Source organism: Phyllopteryx taeniolatus, chromosome 15 (genome assembly GCF_024500385.1).
Source record: "Phyllopteryx taeniolatus isolate TA_2022b chromosome 15, UOR_Ptae_1.2, whole genome shotgun sequence".
Classification (NCBI taxonomy): Eukaryota; Metazoa; Chordata; class Actinopteri; order Syngnathiformes; family Syngnathidae; genus Phyllopteryx; species Phyllopteryx taeniolatus.
The window spans coordinates 1820109-1837998 of record NC_084516.1 but is presented as its reverse complement, the minus strand read 5'-3'; the positions used below and the strand labels follow the sequence as shown (position 1 = coordinate 1837998).

Below are 17890 nucleotides of genomic sequence, written 5' to 3'. Positions count from 1 at the left end.
GTCATGCCTACGGGCAATTTAGAGTCTCCAATTCATGCATGTTTTTGGGATGTGGGAGGAAACCGGAGTGCCCGGAGAAAACCCACGCAGGCACGGGGAGAACATGCAAACTCCACACAGGCGGGGCCGGGGATTGAACCCGGGTCCTCAGAACTGTGAGGCTGACGCTCTAACCAGTCGGCCACCGTGCCGCAGATATAAATAAATATATAAGGTAAATATTATCAAAGGTAACCCGAGTGAACATGACAGATTGAGAAGTTTGATAGAAACAGTTCCCAAGTCCACGGTCCTGAATGAGTTGAACATTTGAAAGGTGGAATGGCTTGAATTGTTTGAGAAAAAATGTCAAATGTCTGTATTCATTCGAGAATGTTGTCATGGAAAATGTGGAATAATACAACATTTGGGAATGCTGCAAATGTGGAATTTGGGAAAGTAAGGAACTTTTAAAGGAATGTTTCATTGAGCGGATATTTTTTTGCAATTCTCGGCGAAAGTGGGATTTTGGGCAATGTTGAATTTTGAAGGTGGAACGGTTTAAATTGGTGTGGTGAAGTCTTCCTGACTGTAGGTGGCGTTGTGTACTTTTACTTGCAATGTGCTCGTAAACTGCCAGTAGAAGAAGATTTTATTAGCGTTTGGAGACGAAGAGGATTTTTCTCGTGTGTTTGTATCTTGAAGAAGAAGACGCAAATGAACGCCAAGTGTGTCGCTATGTGACGTAGCCAGATCCCTGAACTTCGAACAACCAAATCGGACTTTCTGTTTCAAAAGCGTATTTTGAGTCACACGAGTTGTTTTTCCTAGCTTAGCTTTTAGCCACGTCCGGACTGCCGACTTTCCACCAGGAAGCAACTAGCAGCTGTGTAGCTTTGACTCAATTCTCGACGTCAAATTGTGGAACATTGTGCCCGCTCCTGGTGTCTTCATGTGCGGCTTTTGACGCGTTGGATGTCGGCGGAGCTTCACCAGCTGGCTACAAATTGTTGTTAACCGACTGGAGCTGTAGTTGAAATGGCCACCGCGGCCCCGTCTTCTGCTGCGGCCGCCGGCTCTCCTGGAGCCGCCGCCGCCGAGAACGCGAGCCCCGGATCCAACAGCTCGGCGGTGGGCGACGGCGTCAACCAGGACAGCACGTTTGAGTGCAACATTTGTCTGGACACCGCCAAGGATGCAGTCATCAGCCTGTGCGGGCACCTCTTCTGGTAGGAACCGCTGCTCGACGACCATGCTGGGCTTTCCGCTTTCGACTTTCAAAATCACTTAAGAGTGCAAACGCAAAAGCACACATCTCCATTTTTTAAAATTGTTGTTGTTTTTTAAAAAATTATTATTTATGGATCCAAGTTATTTGTGTATCCTTTGTAATTATTTATTATTAAATATATTTCTAGTTTTTTTTTTTAGGTAATTCTAAATTATAATCAATTAAGAGACACATTTAGATTTTTTTTATTTGTTTTTTAATTGAAAATGTGTTTTTCATTTCATTACAAAACCAGACAACTCCTAGAAAATGTATTTAAAAATCAGACCATTCCCAAATTTTGCATAACTAAAAATATTGGACTGAAATGGTAAGTTTACTTTTCTGTGCATAAAAATGTATAGATATACTATCTCTTGAACTAACCCTTAACTTTAACCTAAATTAACCCTTAATCCTAACTCAGGCAGAAACTAACAATTTTAATAATTGATTCATCTGTCTATTGGTTTTCAATGAATTGATGAATTGGATTAAAAATATATAATTTCCATCCCTTTATTGAAAAACCTTATTTTTAATTGACAGTGCAAATGCAGAAAATGCGCAAACATAAAATGATCACGATTCAGTTACCGGTTCAGTCCATAACATCGGTCAGAAAATCAGGGCAAAATGTTGATCATTATTTTGCCAAGTAATAGCATATGTTTGCAAACGTCTATTTGCAAAAACACGAAGGATAACCAGTCTGCTTTCACAGCGGACTACAGAAATCATAATAAATTCTGTTGAGAGGCTGAAAGCAGAGGATTTGGACACATTTAAGTTATACAATGGCTCGGTCTAAATTGATTAGCAAAAAGTTGTCGATTATTTTGATGATTGCTTGTCAATTTCAGAATCAGAATCATCTTTATTTTGCCAAGTATGTCCCAAAAACACCTCAAGGCTGCAATATCGGATCGGAAATGTAAAAAAATGGATCGGGACTTCTTCTTCTTAATGATACCAAGTGAGGAAATGGGCAAGAAATAAAGGAGAGATTGTGACTATTTGAGAGACTGTTGACTTCACTCGTGCATTTCGGCGACAGAGACTCACCACGCTTCACTTTTGAACCACAGGTACAAATGAAATGATAACCGATCCAGATGAAATTGGGTGTACTCAACAGGACGCAAGAAAAGGTCGCAAGGATCCATGGTCACAATTGAACGGGAAATGTAGCTGTTTTAATTTCAAGTAGCCATTTTGGATGAGTTCAGTGAAAAAACGTGCCTGGAAAGTTAGGGAACAAATTCAGCCCCCGACAACAGTTTTACCGATGAACATGAAATTAGCGGGACATGTCTACCATAAAAGGACACATGAAAACATCGCAAGGACTCATGTCTGAAATGTGGCCATTTCAGTTTGAAGCGGCCATTTTGGGTGGATTGGACGGCTCGTACTTTGACAAACTCCTACTTGGAGTTGAAGATTGTATTTATGCTTGGTCTTGTGTAACTAATCAGAGGTCTTTCTTTCCCTATACTCCCCAATTGTAATTGGTCTCGATTTCCCATCAGCTGGCCTTGTTTACACCAGGTAAGCACAATTGTCTCTTTACAAACACTCCTCGTGATCAGTGTTCTTATCTGTAATAAATACTTTGTCTATTTGTTTTTCAAGTGGTTGGAGACAAGACCCAGCAGGCAAGTGTGTCCGGTGTGTAAAGCCGGCATCAGCAGGGACAAAGTCATCCCCTTATATGGGCGCGGAAGCACCAGTCAGCAGGACCCCAGGTGGGAAGATGTTTGGTACAAAACAGAAACGAGGTCATGGTGACACTTGACTGAAGTCAAAACTGTTTTTTTTTTTTTTGCCCCACTCTACTTTTTTAGAGAAAAAACACCCCCGCGACCTCAAGGCCAAAGGCCCGAGCCAGAAAACCGGGGCGTGAGTACCACTCAGGCCAAGTGTCATTGAACGCACCGCATGAATACACACAGCTGTGTCTCAGGCTGGATTTACACTGCGACTCCATCTGCACAATTCCCATTTAATGCCGACACTATATCCCATATTTGTGACTGTTTACATGAATCTTTCAAATAACACATATCCCATACGTCTGTGTTTACATTGATGGACTGTTTGATACGCCTCTTAAAGTAGCATATTTAGACCGTATGTCATGTTCTGTACACATCCAATGTAGAATATTTACATTATTTAACAGTCTGTGCCGGTGATTCTCAAAGTGCGGTCCGAGTACCACTGGTGGTATGCCAGCTCCCTCAAGCGGTACACAAAAGAGTCACTGAACTAAACGTTCCAATCAAAGCCCCATAAAATATGCAAATGTTGTTTTGGCCCCATCTTGTGGTATTTTGGTGACAAGTAGCAATGTTGAAATGAGTTGTGGAGCTTCCTCTTGAGATTTGCCACCAACTTGTGGCGCCATGAGGCAATTATTAAAAGTGGGGTCTATGTATGTTTGCATAAATCCGTTCAAGCCCCCTCAAAAAACACCAACAAAAATGTTTGCTACAGTACAGTCTAACCGTGATTTAATGTACCCCGATTTAATGGATTTAGGATTTAACGGACAGATAATGGTGTCGAGTTGGAACTCAAAATCACCGTTCCCACCCACGCACCAGCGAGGCAAGTTTGGATATACTTCAAAACTTTTCAAACATTTTAAAGCTTTTTTGTATTTATTTACAATAACTTTGTCCTGTACTGTGTATTTTAGGCCAGCAAAAAAAAAAAAAAAATCTTCAATTTAAAGGACAATCAGATTTTACGGACGACCCCTCCCCAATTAGTCCGTTAAATTGAGGTTCCACTGTATTGTACTCTATAAAAACACACATAAATAACACAATTCAATGGAAAGTAAAGAATTAAACGCATTGTACATCATGATAATTCAATGGGCTTTGCGCTGCTTCTTCTGGTGTGTGCACCTTGGCCACCAGGGGGCTGTGATACCTAGCCTTGCCTGTTCTCCACATTCCCAGGGCTTCCAGGGATTCGGCTTTGGGGACGGAGGTTTTCAGATGTCCTTTGGAATAGGTGCCTTCCCCTTTGGTATTTTTGCCACAGCCTTTAACATAAATGACGGAAGACCCCCTCCAGGTATTTGAGCGTACGTTTCAAAGGATCCAAGTCTCGTAATCCTAACATTTTCCCCACAATCGCCCTCACAGCTGCCCCGGGAACCCCGCAGCACTTGGACGAACAGTTCCTGTCCCGACTCTTCCTCTTCGTGGCTCTGGTCATCATGTTTTGGCTCCTCATAGCGTGAACACCACACAGGATTTAGTCGTAGCGACAAGATAAGACTCTTTTGTTTTCTCTTCATAGAAAGCTGCGTGAGATTGAAGGCTGCAGTATTTTAAAAAGAAATAGGAGCTGACTGTGGAATTAACACGGCACAATTTATAATACAGCCCTTACGTTAAGAGTGCATTGGTTTATAAAGGTGTACCTAATACATCAAACAAAGTGGCCATTGGATAATAATGATAGCACCAATAATCCTTAAACTAAATGGATTCCAGCCATCACCCAAATGTCGCTGTTGATTGGGAGGACTCCGGTAGTTCAGTGTTCCACGGATTCGCCGATTTGCAGATTGCGTCCTGTTGTTCGTTGAAAAACTCCCCGCCAAAGCCCAGTCTAATATCAAAGTATTATTTTGGCGCCATCTTGTGGCATCTTGTTTCCAAGGAACTATGTCGCAGTGAGGGGAGGAGCTTCATTTCGCCGGGGCGTAGCACTGTCTAATAGAATGCCATCATCTCGTGGCATCTATAGGCAATAATAAAGCTTTTAAGGAGGCGCATCAATGAAGTTGCAGATGTTCGCCATTCGCGGCAGGTCCTCCACCAATCGCAATCTTTATTTTAGATGAGTTTCAAGCAAATGTTAACATTCATGGCTGTTCAAATAGTCGTTTGATCCTTTAGGGTGTATCAATAATACATTGACATTATCAAGTGAAAATCTCAGCATTTTGAGTCTTTTTTTCTTAATATCTGAAACACAAAGAAAAATGCTCACAATGTGGAAATGCGTGATTGTGATTGGACAATATAAAAATGTCAGTTCACTATTTAAAATTGTGTGAATGAAAACTATATATTCTTGTCAGCATTTATGTTCTGATGAGGAGAAAACATTAAATTGCTGCTTTACAAGGATGTCGATTTTGTCTGATTTTTGTCTTTTCCAACTTGAGGTTTTTATACTTATCAATCTGTCCATCCGTCCATCCATTTTCAACACCGCTTATCCTGGTTAGGGTCGCGGGGCGCTGGATCCTATCGCAGCTGACTTCGGGCAAAAGGCGGACGACACCCTGAACTGGTCGCCGGTCAGTCACAGGGCACATATAATTCATACCGTCACTGAGTGGGAACTGAACCCACGCTGCCCGCACCAAAGTCAGGCGAGTGTACCACTACACCATCAGTGACTCTCACATCAATTTGTTTTACATCAAATTGGACCTTTTGGGTCTATCTGTGGGCCAATTGAAACCCAATTGAAACACCTGAAAACCTTTTAAGTTAGTTTTCTACCAGAGTACAGCATTTGTCATTATTTGGACAAGAGAGCCGTTTCATGCAAAAGCCGTTTAATGGCCTGTTGCACTCCAGTGGTGAAAAATGTGAAATGAATGTTGCAATTTGGACTTCAAGGAGGGGAAGCTCGCAGCACGGTGGGCGACTAGTGTGTACATCTACCTCAGAGTTTATGGTTGCGGGTTCAAATCTGGCCTCCCCTGTGTGGAGTTTGCATGTTCTCTCTGTGGCTTTTCTCCGGGTATTCCGGTTTTCTCCCACAACCCAAAAACATGCATGGTAGGTTAATTGAAGACTCCCAGGGCCAATTCCAATTCTACCCCTTATCCCTTTGTTTGAAGGGTTAATGCCGAGATCAGACTACAGGATTTTAGCCCCGATATTGGCCTGATTAGTGATCGCAGCCGATTTCCCAGATCGGCCCCGACATATTTTATTCGGAACAATAATCCACGTCTACCGATTTGGCCCTACGACACCAAAATGAAAAGTCTAGCATGTTTAATTTTTGGGGATAGCTTCCATGTAGTGTGACATATCAACGACAACTCTCCGAGAGCGCACCTCGACGTCGACCAATAGGATTGCGTATTGACACCGGTGCATCGCTTCCCGTGCTTTCCGTCTTCAACGTACTTGCACGCCGTTGTCAGCATTTATTCACATGTACGAACCAATGTTTACCGAAGCTTGAGAGCACGATTCGACGGAATACCGGCACGTTTACGTACAACAGTTAGTGCTAGCACTAGCTTGCTAGGCTACATAACGTTTTGTTGCCTGCTCGCAAGCCGTATTGTATTCAAAGTACATGAACATACCTAAAGCAATCCTTGAATGGACGTCCTCTCCAGAGCACCAGTGATGACCACCACACCTCATTTTGTTCTTTTTACCCCCACACACAATACATTGGGGTGGCGCGTTGTTGTTGTCGCCATGGTCGCGGGTTTATCGGGTCACATTGACCGGTGACACGTTTTCTGGTCCCGCCAGTATGGATGTCCATAATTACATTACACTTACATTCATATACTTCCTTGTCTGCTCCACCATCTTGTAAACAAGCTCTTCGCCTGTCCGATTCCTCTCTTTCAAGTGAGCGCCCCTTCGTCTTAGCCCTTCCCCTAGGAAACGGGATACCCCTTCGTTCTTGTGCGCGCATCAAAACCAACGGCTAAGACGAAGGAGAATGGCTAAGGGGTAGAATTGGGATTGGCCCTAAATTGTTCGTAGGTGTGAATGTAAGTGCGAATGGTTGTTTGTCTATATGTGCCCTGTGATTGGATGGCGACCAGTTCAGGGTGTACCCTGCCTCTCTCCCACAGTCAGCTGGGATAGGCGCAAGCATAACCACAACCCTAGTGAGAAGAAGCAGTATAAAAAAATGGATGGAGTGGACTCTCCCTCTGCTGGCTGTAGAAAGACTATACTATATATATATATTTTTTTTTGTTGTTGTTGTTGTTGTTTTACAACCCGAGCATTGTGCAAGCAAATTGGAATTTGAAACGTTAAAAAATAAACACGCTAATGATAAGAACCGATGTTGGCAGAAGAAACAGACTGTACAAACAAGCAGAAAGGGTCGTAAAGTCAAGGTTTAATAGGGACAATTATGGAAAAAAACCTATAGTGGGTTGTATCCCAATAATGGTGTATATGGGGTGCCCGCCCGCCCATCCATCCATCAAGTGTGAAATTAAACAACCAAGGAAATCTTTCGTGAGCTGACTATTTCTTTGTTTCTGTGAGCGAGTCCTGGATCGTAATGCAACAGTGGGGCTAATTTACATAACCCTGCCCATGATTTGGCAGCTAGACTGGGCAAAGATCCAAAGCCACTTTCCTGCCACCGGACTACACGGAAGCACCATCATGTCAGAGCCACAAAGCTATGCAGAGCTGCATGCTAGCACTGATTAGCGTTAGCGGCACATAGTTCGGCAAAGGCTTCGACGTTGGGAAACTTGCATAAAGTCGCTGTAAGGCGTTTAAAAAAAAAAAAAAAACAGCAGCATAAATGCAGAGGACGTGTTGCGCGATGAGGATTTCTAACCCGTTGCAACTTTCAATCTTGAGGAGACGTAATGCCGCAAGGCCCCGTGGAGTGAAGTGGTGGAATTTAGATTTGACCTCAAACAATTTTCAACCTTTTAGATTGGTTAATATTTGTAAAAATAACAGACCCACATAGGGATTCACCAGCAGTATTGATTTGTAAAAAAAAAAATATGAAATTGAACATATTTGGAAATAGGTGTCCGCCCAACAGGGACGATATAAATTTTCTTTGAACACGTCAGAAAACACACACACAAAAGATCTGTCTTAGTCTTGTGTTTCCGGAAGGTTCGTGTGGTTACTTTCCGGCTGCTCCACGTTGAACTCTGCCTCGTACATGATCTGCTGAATTTTCAGTTTGGTCTGGTATCGCTTCTGAGGCGCCAGTCTCTTGAGGGCCGGGACAAAGCTGAGCAGGAAGAGTTCGTCTTCGTCCCTCGACCTGTCCGAGTCCAACGAGGGGCCCTTTTCTTTCTTCGCCCATTTTGCCGGAGACGGAGGCCGATTGTGTCCTCCATTCCTGACGCTCTGAGGACTCTGCGGCATCCTGGTTCCCGGGGAGACGAGCTGGTACACAAACGCCACCTGGGACTAAGTTTAGAATAGTTTGGGATTAGTCATTCTTTTTTTTTTTTTTTGTCTATGCATTCTCAGTCATGCAGTAAGTGGACTCTTGTTGATTATTGAAAATGTTTCACCTTTACAGTGAACCCTGCTATAACGCAGATTTTTAAGCAATCATTTGTTTATTTTTTACAGAGAACCGAGAAGTCTGAATTTGTACGTCTTCAGTGTAGTACCACAATTTGCCACAACATGGCAGGCAGCACTGAGCTCTACTGGAAGGCATGCAGCATAATAGACAAGAAGAAGAAGAGGCAGAGTAGGTCCCCTACTACAGCTGCAGTAATAGTCATCGTTCCCACAGAGCAGGGATAAAATCTACTGTGCCTGTGAGTATTGTATGATCTATTGTATGTGTTGCTTCTCATTGTGTGTTAAGTAGCAAGTGTTTGAAGGTTTATAATCAATGCTAATTTCCGTTGGCTCATCCACTTTGACACAAACATCCAGAGGTCACAATCCAGTATAAGCGCAACCTACTTCCGCGTTCGGCAAAACAAGTCTAAGCGCTTCCTCTCGGTTCGAAGCAACCGTAGGGATTTTAAACATCTACAATGTCTTTTGTTTAACACAATATGTCACCACAGAGCCACCAAAGAAGACAATAGTTGATGTTTAGGCTTCGTACGTTTACATATATCGTATCATATTTGTATGAATAAATGATATACATGTATTTAACTTTTGTCCGAAGACAGCAGTCAAAAAGAAAGCAAAATTTGAGCAATTTTGGCTTCAAACACATGTAATCAACCCGTCGTCATGCTCGTTAGCGTAGCATACACGGGAAGGAAGCTAATCTGTTTTCCGGGTTTGGTCACGTGACGTTCCTCATACAGCAGATTGCTCAGTAAGCCGCAGTAATCAGTCGTTCCTCGCAGAGGATAACAAATAGAGTATTGTCGAATTGTTCGTCTACATTTGTTGCTGTTAGCTAGTTCGTGGTGTTTTGCATTGTTTATTCTTTTTCGGAAGTCAAAACAAAATGGGCCAAACGACGGCTCGTAGCGCGAAAAACTTGTCAATCGGGCCACTCGTATCTCAAGGCTCCACTGCGCGTGGTTCTGGAACGTATCCTCCCTCCCCCGCGATAAACATGGGGTTCACTGTGCAGTATTCATTTTATTTTATTTTTTTTATTAACTATAGTAACCTTGCCTGTGACCTGACATCTGGGATCTTGGCGACGGGCAGTACGTCAGCCTTGTCGGAGGGCTTGGTCTCGGCCTCAGCGCCGGCGGGTGCGCGCTGGCGGTCTCGGTCTTGGTCCAAGTCGGGCACTCTGCGCCTGGGAGTGCAGAATGGCGCTAGGTAGTTCAGCTGCTGTCTGTACTTCCAGCGGCTGCTAACAAGTTCGCCTTGCGACTTGCTGCGCACCTCTTTGCGCAACTCTTTGATGAAGTGATCTCTCAAGTTCTTCCATTTCCGTTTGCAATCGTCCACTGCAGCGGGAAACGGTTAGAAGATGGACAGAAAATAAAAGTACAGCAAAAATGGTTTGTTTCTACACACATTTCTTAAGTTCTCTAAGAGTGAAGCACTGTGAGTACTTTTTCACAGCGCTTCACTTTACTGAATCTTTTTATAATCGAATCCTCTATTGATTACTGGTTGAATAATCGAATAATAATCACATTTTGTATTTTTTATTTTTTTTTTACTACTAACATGCATTTTTTTACTACTAACATGCATTTTATTCTCATTAATGAGGGATGGACTTTGATCCTTAAACTGTACGTTGGTACTGACTGTATGGTGTAAACTTGAGACAGCAAAATGGTTAGCAATCGCGATTAGCATTAGCGAGCTAGCGATGACCGTTTTAGGTCAAAAAAACACTAACGACCATTCAGCTCGCATCAAAAAGTGTTTGAATAATCACACATGCTCCTCTGTCGTTTTTGACCAAGTTTATCAGTGGCCCAACTCTGCGTCCGTCTGCAAGAAATTTCCGTGTGAAACATTTTCCGGTGGGGCAAACATGGTCCCGGCGGGGCTTCGAGGCAGAAATTTTGCGTCAACCTATTTTTGAAGTTGACTTAGCAGAGTTATTTTGTTTTTCGCCCAGCCCTAATCCATCCATCCATCCATTTTTCTACCGCTTATCCGAGGTAGGGTCGCGGGGGCCGTAGCTTTTGCAGGGACACCCAGACTTCCCTCTCCCCATGAGTCGTTCCCGGGCCAGCCGAAAGGCGTGTAGTCTCTCTGGCGTGTCCTGGGTCGTCCCCGGGATCTCCTCCGGAGGCGTCCGGGAGGCATCCGAATCAGATGCGCCAGCCAACTCATCTGGCTCCTCTCGATGTGGAGGAGCAGCGGCTCAACTCTGAGTCCCTCCCAGATGACTAAGCTTCTCAACCTATCTCTAAGGGAGAGCCCGGACACCCTGCGGAGGAAACTCATTCCGTCCGCTTGTATCCGGGATCTCGTTCTTTCGGTCACGACCCACAGCTCGTGACCATAGGTGAGGGGAGGAACGTAGATCGACCGGTAAATCGAGAGCTTTGCCTTTCAGCTTAGCTCTCGATTTACCACAACGGATCGATACGAAGTCCACATCACTGTGGACGCTGCACCGATTCGCCTATCGATCTCCCGTTCCATTCCTCCCTCACTCGTGAACGAGACCCCGAGATACTCGAACTCCTCCACTCGGGGCAGGATCTCATCCACAACCCGGAGAGGGCACGCCACCCTTTTCCGACTGAGGACCACGGTCTCTGATTTGGAGGTGCCGATAATCTTCCCGGCCGCTTCACACTTGGCTGCGAACCGCTCCAGTGAGAGTTGATGAAGCCAACAGAACCACATCATCTGCCAAAATCTAGAGATGCAATACTGAGGCCACCAAACCGGACCCCCTCCACGCCTCGGCTAGCGCCTTGAAATTCTGTCCATAAAAGTTATGAACAGAATCGGTGCCAAAGGGCAGCCTTGGCGGAGTCCAACCCTCACTGGAAATAAGTCTGACTTACTGCCGGATATGCGGACCAAACTCTGACTCCGGTCGTACAGGGACGGAACAGCCCGTATCGGGAGGTTCGGTACCCCATACTCCCGAAGCACCCCCCGCAGGACTCCCCGAGGTACATGGTCGAACGCCTTCTCCAAGTCCACAAAACACATGTAGACTGGTTGGGCGAACTCCCGTGCACCCTCGAGGACCCTGCCGAGGGTGTAGAGGTGGTCCGCTGTTCCACGGCCAGGACGAAAACCACACTGCTCCTCCTGGATCTGAGATTCGACTTTCCGACGGACCCTCCTCTCCAGCACCCCTGAATAGACCTTACCGGGGAGGCTGAGGAGTGTGATTCCCCTGTAGTTGCAACACACCCTCCGGTCCCCCGTCCGGAAATAAAAAAGAAATGAATAAATAAAAAAAGAAAAGCAAATATTTTCCCTTTCCACTACCTCCAGTCTAATGTTTGCTTTGTTCCTTTTAAACTTATCGTTTGCTACTATTTACTTAATATATTATTATTTTACTTACTAATTTATTTGTGGTTCTTTTAAGTTAAATTTAAAGTTGAGTTTTGGTAGTTGACGAAATATTTTTTTTTTTTTTCAATGAATAATTTTGTTTATTTATCGTGATTTGTTTTACTTTTTTCCTCCCGTCTCTCCGTAATCGCCCAGCCAAACCTCCTGGTCGCATTTTTTAAATTTAATTTTATTTATTTTTCTGCTGCCGATTATCACGGGCATGTTGAGCACGGTGGTCAACATGAGCCGACTCCAAGTAGCATTTGAACGCACCACCGCAAGGCGCGAGCGTCTCCGTCCCCGTCGGTTCTTGTGGAGCTCCACGCGGATTGACCGACGCGGCGTGCCGTCTCTTGCCGCGCGCGTAGCACGGCGACGCGGCCGGCGGCGCCTCCGCCGCCCCGCCGACTTCGGAAGCGTCGCGGCCTACCGCGAGCTACCGCGGCGACGGCGGCTACCGCTAGTCCGGTCGCTGTCGCGTCGTTCCACGCGGCAGCCCGACTGGAGCGAACGTCACAGGACGGCCACAAGTTTCGCATCGCCTATTTTCGGACTCCCGAGAGGACATTTGGACCATTTGTGCCCGTTTAACCAAATATCCAACTCGGTAAAAGTTGAGCCCGTAACGACTCGGCGCTACTCACCCGGTTGCCCGACTAAAGTGCTGACGTTTTTCCACGCGATAATCCGACTGTCCATACAGCGGTATTCGACCAAAGTCGCATCGTACAGCACTGGGTACTTAAACACGCTCACTATTAACTTTTCGTCCATTTTTCTTTGTGCTTGGTTGTTTGGTGGTGCGCGGAAGCGGCAGACTTCGCCTTCCGCCTTCTCCGCCGACTTTCACGTCACTTGCCGCTTCTGCCGCGTGCCGTAATGACGGCGGCGGCCACCAGGTGGTGACAAAGTCCGCTTTTGTTACGTCATCTCTGCTGCTGATGCTGTTCATCTTGGGGGGGGGGTTTGTCATTTTAGCAGACGAGGCAAAAAAATACTCACATTCTCTCCTTCAGTGCTAAGATTTATCCTCACTATATAATTATAAAATATAAATATGAAATTTAATATAGATTTTCACCCAAAAAAAAAAAAATTCAATTGAATAAATGATCCTACACTTATTGTAATCCACCAAAGGAAATTCACGTTTTGTATTAGTCTTCACTTTTTCTGGTCTCACCGTATTTTAAAATCATACGTATTCACGTTTCTATTTCTTTCTTTATTCAGATTTTTTTGCAATATTGGAGGATTTTACAGCGATCCTTTTCCACACGGACCGTCACTGCAGGCTCACGTAGCGAAAAGCGCAAACCGGGAAGGAGTGCGTGAAAGACAGAATGTTCAAAGTTTGGGATCATTTCACGCGGCAAAAAGAAGATAAAGAGCAATGTGTCGACCGCAAAGCACAAGTGGCTTACAGACCAGCGCGTCGATGAGCTCCACATAAACATTGATTATTGGAATGGAATTTTACATTATTTTATTCATTTTCTCTCGATATGATTTTAACTTCTATTGTGTGGTTCAGTGTCCTTGGGTTTCTTGAAAGGTGCTTGAAATAAAATGTATTATTATTATTAGCTAATTTCATGTAGTTTACCACTAAAAGTGCATTGATTAATTGATTATCAAACTAATCGCTAACAATTTTTTATAATCGATTATTTGTGTTTTTTGAACCCAATCCCGCGCTTATTCACGTTTTTGGGAACTGATTCCCGATGGACCGATTCCCCCTTATTTGCGTTTTAGGGACCAGATTTGTAGTTTATTTGTGGGTTTTTTTCTGGATTTTAATTTTTTTTATTAATTGTCAATTATAATGAAAGCCATTTAGTGAGCATAGTTTTTTTTTTTGTGGGAGGTTTGTCGGGATGGGCATAATTGCTTCTGCTGTTAAAAGAAGTCAATATGACATCACAGACGGATTCTCACGTTCGCCGAAATCTAATCAATTAATTGTTCATTTCCCCTCGAAATCAACCGTGAACTATTAATCAAGTGATCATCCGTTTGATTTTCTAACATATTTCTGTCTTCTGCAGCTGAACAAAAGTGGCTTCTTGAGCAAATATGACTTTCCCAGCATCCCAAACCGCGTCTTTTTATGCTCTTAATCCCCGGTAATGAAATGTGAGGCGTTTGAGGCGCACAATGAGCGCAGATAGCATCTGGCGAGCTATTAAAGCCGGCGTGAAAGGGATGAGATGGTGTTTATTGTTATCAGCTCTCCAAAGGCCGCTTGAGAGGAGCTTAGGACACATTGTGGAAATCCATTAATTCCGCCGCGTTTGCCAGGCTGCTATGAAATAAACTCTGCGCCACGCTGATAAATTGCGAGGAAAAAATAAAAATACAATTAACACGCAACGAGATGGCTTCATCGTCTATCTGTATCGTATCGTAACCCGCATTTATTGCTTAAACAGTAATCTGAGTTGCTGAGTGAAAACTTTAGCTATTTTTTTTCCCCCCCTTAAATCCGGCTTTCTAATACCGAGATTTTCTCTGTAAACCCGCCAACAATGAGAATCTTTGGCTCTTTTCCACTTCTCATTTTATGCAGCCAAAATCTGATGAAAAGGAATCAAGAAGGTGAGATTAACCTTTTCACAAAAACTAGCCCTAGATTAGCCGGTTTATGTCTGGTAGAGGGGATTTTACCTTTTTTTTTTTTTTTTTTTTTTTTTTTTTTTTCTCTCTCCCAGGTGGCGTTCCATAAGGAGCCGAGCACAGTTTCGTCGAGGTCGGGGAGATGGACAGGCAAAAGTTCCCGTTCACTGTCGAAGACATCCTGAGGATTTATCCAAGCGCTGCCCGGGATAATCCGGCGATGTGGTGTTTGTGTTGTTGTTGCTGCTGCTGCTGCTGCTGCGGAGACGGGATGACGGACCGCCCGAGTCAAGGTAAGACTTGCAACCGACACGAGGGGGCCCCCAATTTTGTGGGTTTTCTTTTTCTTTTTTTTCTTTTTTTTTTCTGAACCCACACAAACAAAATATTTTCAAATTGTGAAATTATATCATCTTCAAAAAAGCGCAACTATTTTTGTTCTTCTTGAGGATTTTAAGGGGTTGAGGATTTTTTTGTTTTGGGATTTAAAATTAAAAAAAATAAAATAAAATAAACATCCATCCATCCATTTTCTGGACCGCTTTATCCTCACGTGGGTCGTGGGCGTGCTGGAGCCCATCCCAGCTATCATAGGGCAGGAGGTGGGGTACACCCTCAACTGGTCGCCAGCCAATCGCATGGCACATACAAACAAACAACCATTCGCACACACATTCACACCTACGGGCAATTTAGAGTCTTCATTGAACCTAGCACGCATGTTTTGGGGATGTGGGAGGAAACCGGAGTGCCTGGAGAATAGCCACGCGGGCACGGGGAGGACATGCAAACTCCACACAGGCGGGGCCGGGATTTGAACCACCGTGCTGCCATAAAATAAACAATGAATTACAAATTAATTGCAAAATTATACATATTATTTACAAATATTGTGATTTTGCATCATTTTAGTTAACAAATATATGTTATTGTTGTTTTTGAGATACAACAAAATTATTTAAAAAAATGTAATTCTAATGTAGTATTTCTATATCTAAATTTATTTTTACTATTGACAAATTTTTAATAAAATGTCATCATCTCAAATGTCCAAAATAAGTTTCCAAAAGCAGGTTTCTCTAAATTCTGTGTGAGTGTTTTATTTTATTTGACAAAAAAATGTATTTGAGTTTTGGGATTGAAAATATAATCTATTTCATTTTTACATTAAGTTTATAATTAAATAAATAATTTATTTAATAATTCAATTAATTTAAAAACAGGGATAAATGTTTTTTGTTGATAACTTTGTTTTTTATACCCAATATTATTACATTTTTTTTTTTATTTTATCTTATTCAGCTAAACAAATTTTCTAACAAAGAGCATGTACAGTAAAAAAGTTTTGTTTTTTAAAAGGATTTAAAACAAAAAAAATCCTCGTTTGGGGATTTAAAAAATATTCAATATTTAATATTAGATAAATAATAAAGTGAATAAATTAATGAATTCCAAAAATATGAAATTATATCTTATGAGTTTTTCAAGTCGGAGTTTGCATGTTCTCCCCGTGCCTGCGTTTTCAAGTCACGAGCCGTCGTTTGATCCATTTTTTTTGCGTTTCAGAAGCGCCACCACATGGAACAAATAAGGTGCGGTAACGTTGTCTGTGGCTCTCCTTGCCCAAATGCCAGGCCATTACAGTACCTTAATTGTTCCATTGTTGTTTTTTTCACTTCGGCCCAAATTTTAGTGACTCAATTTTTGCCTCTCCACACAAATCCAAAAATGGACCGAGCGGCCTCTCATAACTGGAAATACGGGTGACCTCCCCCAAGGTAAGGCCTGCCGCTGCGTGGCGCCAACACCGCGACCACTTACCGGGCTTCCCTCCCTCACCGGATGGGCGGCGACGTCGGAGCCCGGCGTCGGAGAAGAAGACGAGGAAGCGGCGGCGGCCCAGACGCCGAGGAGGACCCGGCGACACCGAACCATCTTCACCGAGGAGCAGCTAGACGCTCTGGAGGAAGTCTTCCTGCAGAACCACTACCCGGACGTCAACGCCCGAGAAAAGATAGCGCAGAGCACGCGCCTCCGAGAAGAGAGGGTGGAGGTAAGGAGGAGCTACGGTGGACGGCGAGGGTCAAGTCGGGCACTTTTCTTAGCTAGGGTCAATTTCACATTTTGATTTTTTTTTTTTCATTTTCAAACAAAATGTGTAACAGAGCATGTCATTCTAAATTTTGTGCAATGAAGACATATTTTATGGTTTGGGAGATTTAAACATTAAATACATGATTGATTTTTTGTTTGAAAACAAAACAATTTATTAAAAAATGTGGGTGATTTCATTTGTTCGTTTTTTGCATCAGAGTGTGTATCTCCATTTTCTTTTCTTTTTTTTTATCTGAAAATCAAAGAACAAATATTTTATTATTTTGGGAATTTAAATATTTATTTCCCAGTGAAAAAGTATATTTTTTTAAATGTGTGATTTATTTTTTAATTTTTAATAGTTATTTTGTTCCATTTTTCTGTTTTTAGGTTTGGTTTAAAAACCGGAGAGCCAAGTGGAGGCGCCAGCGAAGACTCTCATTTTACACGGGAAACACAGAAAACTAACCATTAGTGTATGTTTTTTTGGAAAATGAAAATGCATTACATTAAAGAATGATACCATAATCATACACGCATAGAAACATTAGGCTTGGTGTTGTTTCTCTTATCTTTGAGTTGCAAAGCTTGCATGTTGCCATTGTCTTTTTCTGGGTTTTATCAAAACATAATCTTTGAATGCGACTTTGGAGCAGCCTCCATAAATGCGTGTTTTATGAATTGGCCTCTGCTCTTCGCATTCGAGCACAATGCCGGGTGGCCGCCTGCCTCGATTCTGCACACCACACACACACAAAAGGTTTCTTTAAAAAATGAAACAAATGACACCCAATATTGAAAATGCAGCAATATATAATGTATTTTATATACAGTATATGAATACATGAATACGTTCATCCTGAGAAATTGAGGGTTTTGTGCTAGTTTATGTTGCTTTTAAACAACATAAAACATTGAAAAAAAACGTAAAATATTTAAATATGCAAAAACATTTAAAATTAGTCAAATGTATTTAAATTGATTAGTTAAAATTACTGTATTTATCATCAATATCGTTACAATTCATAATGTATTTTCAAATCAAAATAAATAAAAAAAGAACCGCTTTAAATGTCTCCAAAATCCCCCTATTATTGATTGATTGCATTATAAATAGAAAAATAATTAACAATAGAGAAACTGGTGGTTTATGATAAACGAGCAAATCCGAACGAGTGACAGTGGCAGTTGTTTTTTTATTTTATTTTTTTTTTAA

At 42.7% G+C, this 17890-nt stretch overlaps 3 protein-coding genes across 10 annotated transcripts; 2 read left to right on the top strand and 1 right to left on the bottom strand.

Moving 5' to 3' along the window:
• Nucleotides 1-594: 594 nt before the first annotated feature.
• Nucleotides 595-5406, top strand: rnf185 (ring finger protein 185). Its single transcript, XM_061799846.1, has 6 exons — nt 595-1208; nt 2782-2800; nt 2885-2997; nt 3097-3151; nt 4222-4339; nt 4411-5406. The coding sequence occupies exons 1-6, from the start codon at nt 1018-1020 to the stop codon at nt 4506-4508; spliced, it is 594 nt and encodes a 197-aa protein (XP_061655830.1). The 5' UTR covers nt 595-1017; the 3' UTR covers nt 4509-5406.
• A 1967-nt stretch (nt 5407-7373) lies between these two features.
• LOC133490159 (uncharacterized) lies at nt 7374-12840 on the bottom strand. Of its 2 annotated transcripts, none has more exons than XM_061799844.1 (3): nt 12606-12840; nt 9632-9920; nt 7374-8445 (listed from the first exon to the last, which is right to left on the bottom strand). In XM_061799844.1, exons 1-3 carry the CDS (start codon nt 12733-12735, stop codon nt 8208-8210), a joined length of 657 nt encoding a protein of 218 aa, XP_061655828.1. In that variant the 5' UTR covers nt 12736-12840; the 3' UTR covers nt 7374-8207. The 2 variants fall into 2 exon arrangements, with proteins under 2 accessions (XP_061655828.1, XP_061655827.1); XM_061799843.1 differs by having other exon boundaries at nt 9637-9920.
• LOC133490161 (homeobox protein goosecoid-2-like) lies at nt 8283-17355 on the top strand. Of its 7 annotated transcripts, none has more exons than XM_061799849.1 (6): nt 8327-8515; nt 8614-8807; nt 14534-14562; nt 14676-14873; nt 16359-16633; nt 17065-17354. In XM_061799849.1, exons 4-6 carry the CDS (start codon nt 14723-14725, stop codon nt 17140-17142), a joined length of 504 nt encoding a protein of 167 aa, XP_061655833.1. In that variant the 5' UTR covers nt 8327-8515; nt 8614-8807; nt 14534-14562; nt 14676-14722; the 3' UTR covers nt 17143-17354. The 7 variants fall into 7 exon arrangements, with proteins under 7 accessions (XP_061655832.1, XP_061655833.1, XP_061655834.1 ...); XM_061799850.1 differs by having other exon boundaries at nt 13195-14562; XM_061799848.1 differs by lacking the exon at nt 14534-14562 and having other exon boundaries at nt 8283-8424; nt 17065-17352.
• The last annotated feature ends 535 nt before the right edge of the window (nt 17356-17890 follow it).